At 42.8% G+C, this 12,265-nt stretch overlaps 1 protein-coding gene across 6 annotated transcripts in view; it reads left to right on the top strand.

Moving 5' to 3' along the window:
- Positions 1–12,265, top strand: part of TRAF3IP1 (TRAF3 interacting protein 1) — a 41,388-nt gene that overhangs the window by 10,537 nt on the left and 18,586 nt on the right. For 5 of the 6 annotated variants that reach the window (XM_080632142.1, XM_080632143.1, XM_080632139.1 and 2 more), the window contains exons 7-9: positions 5,094–5,169; positions 8,798–8,890; positions 11,376–11,460. In XM_080632142.1, coding sequence (XP_080488268.1) covers positions 5,094–5,169; positions 8,798–8,890; positions 11,376–11,460 — 254 coding nt within the window. The remainder of the gene's footprint in view (positions 1–5,093; positions 5,170–8,797; positions 8,891–11,375; positions 11,461–12,265) is intronic. The other variant, XM_080632140.1, reaches the window with a different exon arrangement.

Here is a 12,265-nt window from a genome sequence, read left to right as displayed (position 1 = left end):
GAAAGTCTTCATTTTTCTTGCTGCTGATTATCAGAAGCCAGCTTTAAAATGGTACTGAAATATTGACAGGTTGATTTCAATGTATTTTTCTGGTGCTACAGAAACCGTGTATGCTACCTACCATGTTGTAGTCTCATATGAGTAACTATAATTATCTAGAAGTAAAAGCAAGCAAGTCTAAGTCTGAATTGAGACATTTGGCTACCACGTGGCAATCAGAAGACTATTTGCTGCTTCCAGGCTAGCTGTTGCCTGCCGCACTCATCAGCATGAGTTGTGTTCTGTGAGCTCTCAGTCCACCTCACGTAAAAGTCATGTTTAAAACAAGCACTTCATAGCATGACTTACTCACCTTCTTAATAATAAAGAGAACTTTGGCTTTTGACAAAAGGTGACCGGGATCATAGAGTTTCTGAGCTGTTTAGATGAAAGTGGCTGCAGAACAGGTATGTCATTTACCCCTAAGGCCAAACACGTTGGAAAGGTCTCTTCCATTTTACAGATGGCAGCTGAACCTCTTGGCTAAAGCATTTTGTAATATCCTGTCACTTTTGGCCACTTCTAGAATGACTTTATTTTTGCCCTACAAACTGTATTGCTCTGGAACTGGTCGTTTGAATCAGCCTCTAAGTCATATCTAATGAACTTCTGTTTCTGTTGGAACTCATCTTGACTGGATAATGGAACAACTACTGAGTGAAAACCAGACAGAAGCAGCAGAGAGTCATTGCATGGAAATCTGCTGGCCGTGGCTCAGAGTTTTGTTCTAGTGCTGTGAATGACCCTCTCTTTTTGGTGTCAGTTATTCCTAACCGGCTCCTGCTATAGAAATCCATCTTTCAAACTTAGACTTTAAAAAGCAGGATTTTTCCAATAGTGCTTTTTGGGTTGGAAAAGTTTGAATTAGCAGCAGCTGCCACCAAGAGAACACCATCTTGTAAGGAAAAGACAGTTGATGGCTATTTTACCAATCACTTCTATCACCACAGCAGTTAAATTGACCTTAGCAAGTAGAGCTCTTTCCTTGTTGCTGTTGCACATGAATAAATTCTGCCTGTTCGGAATGATGGCCAGTTTAGGAGTAAATGCTGAAAATACAGACAGTTTGAAGGAAAGAGCAAAGAAGGTCCTTGAGGGATACAAAACTGATAATAAAACCAGATAGTAAAAAGTCTTCCCAGGTCCTGTCCCTGAGCTGCTGCTCATGCTCTGGGGGTGCAGCCCAGCACACACTGAAGCCTGGTCATGGGAAGCTTCTCCTCACCCAACACCCCCAAGTCCATCTCCTCAGGGCTCCTCTCAATACTGAGAGTGAGCACTAATAACTTGTCCCCCTTCCTTTCTTGAGTGGGGAGCATTTTTTCTGCCTTTGTACATGGAGTGTGTGTGGCTGGAGGAGGTGTAACAGGCATGTACAGAATTGCTTGTGAGAGCAATATAAAGTCACGGATAGAAACTGTTCATTACATCCTTTCATGGATGTAGAGGTTGGTTGTTGCATGGAAAGGAGGAAGAATTAACAGGATGTCTTTTCGAAGCATACTGCTCTTCTTGACCTGCTGCAACATTAGAAATCATGGTTCCATATGCATTGAAGTGCAAGTCAACATTTTTAGAGGTTAAGAATGAGGGAAAAGCAACATATTGGATGCTTTACAGCAGGCTTCTGTATCCTCTCCAAATAGGAGTGTAATTACTTGATCAGGGATGTGTGCATACATCCATCTAGGATTCCACTCTAGTCTATGATTTCCAGGATGGTGTGAGATGAAGTGTAAGACTTCTTACTCTCCAGTGACTGCTTTTCAAAGTCTTGGAGCCTATGAATTTGTAAGAAAAAAGAATGACCTCTTTTATCTCCCTTTGGAGAAGCACTCAACCCATAAATATGGCAGGATTTATGTTTTTGTGTGCTACCATAGTGATGAAGTTTCAGCTTCTACTTTGCCCCTGTTGCCAGTGTGCACATGCGACTCTACGTTAGTGTTCAGCACTGTTTGTAGTCACTACCTGACATAAATAAATTACTAAATCCACTCCTGCAGAAGCCTCATCACCTATTCCCAACTCCTTCCCCACCTGTGCTAATAATTACATCACCCAAAGATCTGCTGAAGCTTGAATGTGCCAGATGTGGCCTGCAGGCCCATAGAGCCACATGGTGCTGGGATGTAAGCTTTACTTCTGCTTGCGTAATGTTGTGATTGAGAAAGCTGGTAGTAATTAAGATGAAGTAAGATTAAGATTAACCGCTTCAATATTAGCTTGATATTATGGACTTCTGTTTTGCTTTGCAATGTGCCAGTAGTTCCTAAAGTGTGAAACAAAAATAGTGGTAGCTCTGGTGTGAGTTAAATAATGATTTAAAAAGCCAGTTAAGACAGTGTAAGTGAAAACTAGTTTCTGTCAAAGCAGGACCATGGCCATGCAGCTAGATTTTGCTGAAGTATAGGATATAGGCTTGCTTTTGCCTGATTGAATGCCTGGAATTCTGAGCATGGAGGTAAAGGAGATGTAGTTTCTAGAGGACCTAAACTAACTGTTGAAGCTGACTCTTGCGTAGGCTGCTCACTTGTCTGTAAAGCACTTCCAAAGAGTTTGCCTTCTCCACAGCTCCCATTATCCTATATGCAAGATACTATAGAAGAAAAATGCAATTTATCATTTCTCTTTTACAGATTAGTGGAATATAGAACCATAGAATGGCTTGGGTTGGAAAGGACCTTAAAGCTCATCCAGCTCCAGCCCCCTGACACAGGCAGGGACACCTTCCACTAAAGCAAGTTGCTCCAAGCCCTGTCCAGCCTGGCCTTGATCATTTGCATAGAAATGGAAGAATTTGTAGTTCTCATTTCTGTTATGGACATTATCAGCAGGGCTGGAAATAAATCTTGGATGCAAACTGCTTGGACTAGCAATTAACATAAACTACAAAAAAGCAGATAAAGAGGAAATCTCATGAGGTGCTAAACCTTACAGGATTTTGAATAAGGTGCAGAGATGTGTTCTGGCGATAGAAAGTGCAGAAATAGAATGACGGTGTTTTGTAAATCACTTGTACTTTGTTGTGTACAGAGGTGTTTGCTTCCTCTGTAGCAATGAATGTTGTTAATGAAATCAGGGAGTTGAACAAAAGGACAGGAAAGCCTGGTTCAGCCTGGAGAAGAGAAGGCTCCTTAAGACCTTAGAGCAGCTCCAGTGCCTAAAGGGCTACAGGAAACCTGGAGAGGGGCTTTGGACATGGGGCCTGTAGGAACAGGACAAGGGGGAATGGCTTTAACCTGCCAGAACAGGGGAGATTGAGATGAGCTCTTAGGCAGAAGCTCTTCCCTGTGAGGGTGCTGAGGTGCTGGCACAGGGTGCCCAGAGAAGCTGTGGCTGCCCCATCCCTGGCAGTGTTCAAGGCCAGGTTGGACACAGGGGCTTGGAGCAAGCTGCTCTAGTGGAAGGTGTCCCTGCCCGTGGCAGGGGATTTGAACTGGGTGGGCTTTAAGGTCCCTTCCAACACAAACCAGTCTGGGATACTATGGAAGTTATTAGAAGTGTGAATGGCTTGCTGGAAGCTACTGGTTTGTTAGTATATGCAGTACACACAAGTAAAAGTCTGCCCCTTCTGCTAGCCAGGATTGGTGTAAGGAGATGGACGTCTTCCTAGCCTGATCTCATATCCAGGAGTTTTGTTGGGTTAGCAGGAGTCCTCATTTACACCTTACACCTTCCTTGCAGGCATTTGCGCCCCAGCTGTGTTTCAGATAGGGTGAGTAGTAAATCTGTGCCATAGCGTACCTGTAGTCATCGTAAGTGGAATGGATCTGCCCCTCTGCCTGCTCTTGCCATGATGGTGTTTTGAGCCTTTTTGTAGGGCAAGTGCTGTAGCTGCCTTTAGCCTCTGGTGCTACCTGTGCATGGGCTCATTCTTCTTTTGCACACAGAGGGCATTGCAGCCCAGGTGGCCTTGTCTCTTGGAACTGGTGTTGATCTCATCTCACAAGAGGTAGTGACTTATGCACATCTTTCCTCCCACCCTCCAGCCAAGTGGACCTGCTGATTTAACTTGCTCCTTTCCATGGCTATCTGACCATTGACATGTGTAACGTGCAGAAAGTATTGGAACAGGCTGCCCAGGGAGGTTGTGGAGTCTCCTTCTCTGGAGACATTCAAAACCCGCCTGGACACATTCCTGTGTGACCTTATCTGGATGTTCCTGCTCTGGCAGGGGGATTGGACTAGATGATCTTTTGAGGTCCCTTCCAATCTCTAACATACTGTGTATTGTCAGTCAGGTGTTCTTCATTTCAGGCATAGAAATCATAGAATGGTTTGGGTTGGAATGGATCATCTGGTTCAACCTTCTTGCTATGCAAAGTAAACAGAATAATCCTTGTGTGTGCTTGCCTGCTTTCATTTCCTGGCCTCTGAATCGCTTTGGAGTAAGGTCAGAGGCCTCAGAAGTGGCCTGAATGTTGATCTAGTTTGATGTTTTTCACTTTGGAGCTCTTCTTCTTGCTGCACTGGTTGCACTTTCAGATCATCCACTGCTTGTCTGCTTGGCTTTCCTGCCAGCCCCATTTCTTCCCTTGTCCAGAGAAGTTACCACTTGAGTAGAGGACTATGCAGGTCTCATGGCACAGGTTTCTAGTCTTTGCTTCTATTCTGAAATGGAATTTCTCAAAGAGGAACTGTGTATCTGATGTAGCTGAAACATGCAGGTGGCTGTATGCATCTTACTCATTTTGTAGCTCACTGGTAGCTAAGCATTCTATCCCAAGACAAGCAGTGGTGTCACAGATGCTCTGCAGGTTTCACAAGATTGCTCTGCCTTGGATATTCTTAGTATTACATTTGGGAATTGTCTTTACAATAATGAAATCTAATCATATAGGTGTATGTAAAAGGAAATAACATGTATCCAGGAAAACACCTGCAGACTTTGAGGAAAATAAACTGGAAGTAATCTTACATGGGTCAGTTTTGTGAGTATTTTTTATGTATGATACATATAGATAAGAAAGCAACACATGTAAGTGAATTTATGTTAAAAAAAGATATTTTTATGGATAATTATATAAATTTGTGGCTTTTATTTTTTAAAGAATGAAAGTTCTTCAGGAATCTCAAGGCAGCCTTCAACAAAAGGAGCAAGGCAACACGCCAGACCCAGAGGAGAAGGTAACTAAAGGGAGGATATTATCTCTATTAAATAAGCTGGAGGCTTATTGAATAGGAATAGCAGAAATACTCAACTATCCATGTTTATTATTTTCAGTGCATGTTTTATACTCCCACTCCACATTTATGAAGCCAACAGGCAACTTCTCTGCATGGGTTTGATACAGAGAGAGAGTGATGCTGGGTTCCCTTTGCTCGCATTCCTCATGCACGAATGCAGATGTCAATTCAGCCTGCTCTTGGTATTCCTTGTGTTGTCTCAGAATGCCCTTTTTCAGTTGGTCTTTCAGTTTCACAAGAACTCTTTCTTTGCTTGAAAATCTAGCAAATTTAGACAAATATGCCTTGCAAAACTTGTTTTCTTTTTCCTATCACTGAAGATTAGTGGACAGTATGTCCCAAGTTGATACCATTCTTGTATGTTACCTTTACATAAAGTCATGTGTAAAAGTCTGTTCAATGTGTAGAGCAGAGCAATGTTTAGCGCAGTATTTTTGTTTCAGTAAGACTTAAGATATGTTTTTAAAGGTATTTTAGTAAGGCGAAAGAGGTTTGTGAGGCAAAATACGATTTCCTATAGGGATGAATCATGCAGCCACAAACCCTGAATTTGTAACTTTATTGCTTACAAGGGCTGGAGCAGCTCTGCTCTGGAGCCAGATTGAGAGAGCTGGACTGGTTCAGCCTGGAGAAGAGAAGGCTCCTTAAGGGGAGACCTTAGGGCAGCTCCAGTGCCTAAAGGGGCTACAGGAAACCTGGAGAAGGGCTTTGGACAAAGGGCCTGTAGGAACAGGACAAGGAGAATGGCTTTAACCTGCCAGAACAGGGGAGATTGAGATGAGCTCTTAGGCAGAAGCACTTCCCTGTGAGGGTGCTGAGGCGCTGGCACAGGGTGCCCAGAGAAGCTGTGGCTGCCCCATCCCTGGCAGTGCTCAAGGCCAGGTTGGACACAGGGGCTTGGAGCAACCTGCTCTAGTGGAAGGTGTCCCTGCCTATGGCAGGGGGTTGGAACTGAATGAGCCTTAAGGTTCCTTCTGACATAAACCACGCTGGGATCCTATGATTCTATATATCAGTTTAGCATTGCTGTTCAGAAGATACAATAACACCTGTGAATTGATGTCTCATTCTGTGTAAAGTCTGGTACTGTTTAGGCTAATAAAGCATGAAGATCTTCATACACTTAAATCTGGCAATGTCACTGTTATTAATGTATGTATAGAGATGTATGCATATTAATGTATGTATAAACATCACATGTTGCCATGTTTCTTACCAAGCACCCACATTTTCTTTGGGTTTCTGTTTTAGCAGATTTCCATGTGTCTGAGACAAAGTACTAAAAGAGGTGGGAAATGGAATAGACGTTTAGGCACCTAAAATACCTTGGCAAAGGGCTGGCATTTTGGATATGGATGGCTGTTGACATAGGAGCTTAAATTAAGTTGGTGCTTGAACATTGAAGATTTTACATCACATCTCATGTACTTGTGTGCTGTGAGGTTTTAATAATTTTCCAGCTGAAAAATTCCATCTGGATTCTATTAAATATAGTCTGATTTTACTGCTTAGTGATCCTTGCTGATCCTATAACTTGTCTTATTTCCCAAGGTTTGAATATTTTTTTGATAGCCTGAACTAGACATGCCTGTATAGGCTTGTCCCTTCTTTCAAATCAGGATCCAGCTTTTGGGATCAATGTAATATGGCCAATGACTAATGCTGTGTTTTGGCTTTAAGGTAAATGTTATAAAAGCCTTCGTTTTTGATGAAGCAGCAACTCAGTGCACTCAAATTTCACTTTACTGAAGTGATGAATACTTTGGGGCATCAGTTGTTTTGTTCTAATGCAACAGAGCTGCAGTAGGTGCAGTGCTCATAGGTGCTTTCTTACATTACTTACTTACATAGTAAGTAATGCAGAGGGGAGTAAAAGCCTTCTGAAGCTGTACTGATGCCTGTTGCCCACTGGTCTCTGTAGTTACTGGTGATGATCAGTTCTTTCTGTGTTTTCCACTATTAACAGAGATAAACAAATGCACAACAGGAGAAGCCAAAGGTTTAGTGTCATCACTAAATACCAATTGTAATAAACCAGACTGAAATGGTGAATGGGGGATTAATTAAGCAAAAGCAGGTATATTTGCTATCCTGGTAACTAAACTAAGTCACACCAGCATTTGCTCACCTCTGTTATGAATAAATTCCTAATGGTATTGGAGCAAATGTGTGTTGGTTTGGTTTATAGTTAATATTACATTTATTACTCAGGCAGTGGCTGCTTTTTATAGTTGCAATGTGCCTTGCAGCAAAACTTACACTCTTAACTGAGATCTGAACAGGTTTCCTTTAAGACCCTGAATTACTTTCTCAATAGAAATCACAGAATCCCAGGCTCGTTTGAGTTGAGAGGGACCTTAAAGCTGATCCAGTTCCAACTGTGTCCAACCTGGCCTTGAACACTGCCAGGGGATGGGGCAGCCACAGCTTCTCTGGGCAGAGCTTCTCCCTGGGTTTTCTGCTAAGCTCTCCTGAGTAACCTGTGCAGGATGGTGCTGAATGCTTAAATGCTAGTTTCAGTTTGATTAAATGGCAACTTCTCCTGGCCTTAGTCTGCACAGGTAAATGAAAGTGCTGGTTGTCCTCTCTCTGCTGTCTGTTCATCTCCTGCAGTAGTAGAACTCAGCATTTTTGCTGCAATGGACTGTGTATCTTTGTGGCTATTTCCTATGGCATGGGTGGAGGAGCAGATCCTCTGCTGTTCAGCTGTATGTCCTGAAAGCTTCAGCTTTATGCTGCATGCAGTAATTTCGTGGCTCGTTTTGCTGGTGTGGGATGTTTCCACCGAGCATTAGGCACTGAATGTATTACTCCAAGTGAAGGGGGAGCTGTGTGTGTGTGTATGTTGTTAATGATAAGCCTAAAGCTAAATACTCTGCCCATACTATACAGACCTTGCAAACTGAATGAGTAGTTTAACTTGACCACATGTATTCAATGCACAGGTGTATTTTCAGGAATGATGTACAAATGTAACTGGGGGAGTGAATCGAAGATCATTGGTAGATTAAATGGTCTTACGTCTTTTTGCAAGAATAAACCACTTTTAGGTAGCAACAGAAGAGGACTGTGCTTGTGGACGAGGTTCTTCTATGGCATTACCAGCAAGTTGTGGAGTTCAGCTACCGGAAATCAGCTTTTCTTGCTTGAAGTTTCTTAATGGCTTTAGTCTGAGAAGCATTTAAAGCCTTTGAAACAAACCCAAGTGCACTGTGCATTCCAAGCAGTATACAAACAATAGGTTGTGTTTTAGCAATTAGTTTATTAGTCATTAGTTTATTAGGTAAATATTGTATTCTTTCACCAGCTCTTAGGCTAACGAATAGTATCTTGTGAACAGTTTCTGAATTGAAGAATTTGCCATTAGTTTGCAGGAGTGTGAGGAGTTCAACCAGCAGTCATGTAAAAAGGCTTTGTGAACTTGGTATGTTACTTATTTACACTCCAGATGGTTTATTAAAGCAGGATAGCCCTTAAAGAAATAGCACTAGGAGTTTAGCATGGCTTTTTCTTTTCACCTTTTAATTGTATCTTTGGTTTCATTTGGCTATAAACTGTTTTGTTCCAGAAGCTGTGGAAATGAAGAGCGTGGCAGATAGGATTTCAGAGGACAGTGTTGCTAAACTGCAAGAAAAGGCTGAATCAGGACTTGAAGAGAAAGGTAGGAGACTAACAACTTGACTGCCTTGGACAGTCTAACTTGAGTGCTTGGGATTGAACTTGAATCCATGCAGCTAAATGAGTTAAGGAGAGTGATTTATGCTTAATTCAACTGCTCCCTTGTGTTTTAATCACGTCTTGTGATGAATGTCCTCCTTGAAAAATGTACTTTCCCTGATAAAACAGTTACTTTTAGTTTGTCTTTCCTTACTCTTCTGCACCTTTTCAGAGCTCAGTGCTTACAGTACCTCAAGGGTAGTGCATGGCTGCTGTGTGTGAAGCCTGTGGTGACGACTTCTGTGTAAGAACTGACTCACTGCACATTGCCTTTTTGTACAAGTATTTGGGAGCTGCACTTTAGTGTTTGCATTTGACAGGATTTTAGAGGAAAATTCCATCTCTGCATTCTTATTTCTCCATTTTTTTCCAAGTTCTGTATAGCTCCCAAGACATACGTTGCTAATGAGATATTTGTATCTAGCTGCAGAGTACATGGAGCCATAGAAGCAAAATGTAGGAGGAAGAACTGAGATTTAAGCAAAAAAGCTGCATTCTTGTGTTCTTCAAGTCCAGATGCTTGACTTCATTGGGGGAGTTGATGCCATGGATGTGGGAGGTCAAAGGCTGTTTCCCAGTCCAGCTGTGGCTTTCAAGGCCTCGGAGCTGTGTCAGAGCTTGGCCAAGACATTTGTGTGACCTTGCACAAGTGGGAGAACATCCATTCTTCCTTTTAATCCTTTGGACCTGTCTTGCCTAATGGAATGTATCTGTTATGGAATATAACTTTATATTCCTCTCTTTGTAAGTTGCATGGGGAGTACTCCCAGGTTCGCTATTGATTTGGATTGGCTTCCCAGGTGGCATAAGAACCACGTATTGACTGATCTTTGTTTTCAGCTTTATTCAATCAGTGTAACACAGTAGTGCATTGGTGAACCTTTATTTCCTGCAAGTTGTTCTAGAGGTGAAATTGTCACTCACACATTTCATACCTTTCACAAGTTGGAATGGAAAATAAAGTCTGACAGTCATTGCAGATAGCTAAAAGTTGGGTGCTCTTTGGAGTAATCAGAAGACAGTGGAGTAATCAGAAGGCAGTGATCAACTGCCTCTTAATGGACTTGATGATCTTAAATGATCATTCTGAACATTGAGGTTCTGAACCTTTCCATGATGGTTTTTTGTTTCTTTGGGGCTTTTTTAAACCTTACAAATGAGGATGTGTCAGCACATCAGTTATTCTCCCTTGGTATCATCCATTAGGAATCCTCACTGGATTCATGGCAGCCTCTTAAATAAGAAGTGAATGTTAAAGCTTTCTGGCAGAAGAGTGTTTTGGCCTGCCTCAGCTCTTTTCTCATAACCCCCGAAGTTACTTAGGTTCCACTTTCTTTAAACATAAATGCACTCAGTATAGCAAGAAGAGAGGAACAGCTGGATTTCAAGTCACGAGGAAAGTGTACACCTGCACGAGGCTTGCAGGACTCCTTGCAACTGTTGATTTTCTATCGCCTGAGTAGCTGTTATATTAGTGTGATGCATTTTGGGATGTTGTGAGAGCAAGTAATCAGCTGACTATAGAATCATTGAGTCCCAGCCTGGTTTGGGTTGGAAGGGACCTTAAAGCTCATCCACTTCCAACCCCCTGCCACGGGCAGGGACCCCTTCCACTAGAGCAGCTTGCTCCAAGCCCCTGTGTCCAACCTGGCCTTGAACACTGCCAGGGATGGGGCAGCCACAGCTTCTCTGGGCACCCTGTGCCAGCGCCTCAGCACCCTCACAGGGAGGAACTTCTTCGTAAGATCTAACCCAAACTTCCCCTGTTTCAGTTTGAACCCATCACCCCTTGTCCTGTCACTCCAGTCCCTGATGAAGAGTCCCTCTCCAGCATCCTTGTAGCCCCCTTCAGACACTGGAAGCTGCTCTGAGGTCTCCACGCAGCTTCTCTTCTCCAGGCTGAACAGCCCCAATGTTCTCAGCCTGTCTCCATATGGGAGCTGCTCCAGCCCCTGATCATGATCGTGGCCTCCTTGCTTTATGGTAGCTGTTTCTTTGAAAACAAGATAAATTTATTTGATCAAGAGAATCAGCATAGAACCCTTGGTGTTGAAGGGGATGGCCAGATGGATGTCAGCCAGGCCAACCCCTGCTCAAATCAGGGTCAATGTTACCATGAAACTGTGGAAGAATTGAGATGATGCCACTTCCACAGATGAGGGAATTTCACAATATTAAGAAAGAAATAAAGGATGAAGGCATTTTAAAATGGATTTTTTTTTCAGTGTCCCTTTTGAATTGTGAACACTCCAAGATGTGGAAAACCTGGAAGTTCACAAGATACAGAACTTTATATAAGCTTAGAGACATTTTCTGTGCTGGATTTCATGAGCACACAGTCAAGTGTAGTGCTGATAGGATTCAAAATGCTGTTGTGAGACAAGTTAGATTTGCCTAAGCCAACGTTTTGGTTTTGTTGTGTTTAACAGAAGGAGAAGTGGAGGATGTGGCTCCTGAGAAGCCTGCAGAAAATGGTGAAGTACCCGTTGACTTTCCACCTCAGCCCATCCAAAGGTATGTTCCTATCCTTGAATCAAACTCTGATGTGCCTGTCAGTCAGTCCAGTTGGAAGCAGCAAGGAAACTTGGAGCAGGATGTTTCTACTAGTGGTACCAAATAATAAGTGTTATCCCATGTATGGTTTCCCTTTATTCACTTTCATTTCCTTCTCTAAGGAAAACTTTAACCTTATGGATTTAGAAAATAAATCTGAAACACTTCACAAAGTGCCTCGATGTGCTTATTAAAATATGAAAGATGTGTGGAGAGTCTAATGAGAAGAATACGGCATTACATACCTGTGTTTCATAAGTGCAGTGTTATGGATAAGGTGAACTTGCTTTTTAAATCCTAATTTACTTTCCTTTGCTCAGGAAAGGCTTTTGTAATTATATCGGGGTCTTCAAGAAACCTGGAGAGGGGCTTTGAACAAGGGCCTATAGGGACAGGCCAAGGGGAATGGCTTTAACCTGCCAGAACAGGGGAGACTGAGATGAGCTCTTAGGCAGAAGCTCTTCCCTGTGAGGGTGCTGAGGCGCTGGCACAGGGTGCCCAGAGGAGCTGTGGCTGCCCCATCCCTGGCAGTGTTCAAGGCCAGGTTGGACACAGGGGCTTGGAGCAAGCTGCTCCAGTGGAAGGTGTCCCTGCCTGTGGCAGGGGGTTGGAACTGGTTGAGCTTTAAGGTTCTTTCTGAGCCTTGGTCTTACACAGATCATAGGGGTTTTTGTTTTAGACATATTTTCTAGATTTTTCCTAGACTCCTACAAGGATAGTAAATGTTGTGCTATTGGGTTGTATATTAGAGATGTTTTCAGTGGGT

Source organism: Psittacula echo, assembly GCF_963264785.1.
Source record: "Psittacula echo genome assembly, chromosome: 20".
Lineage (NCBI taxonomy): Eukaryota > Metazoa > Chordata > Aves > Psittaciformes > Psittacidae > Psittacula > Psittacula echo.
Note: the sequence above shows the minus strand (reverse complement) of the source record. Positions and strands in the feature narration are given on the sequence as shown.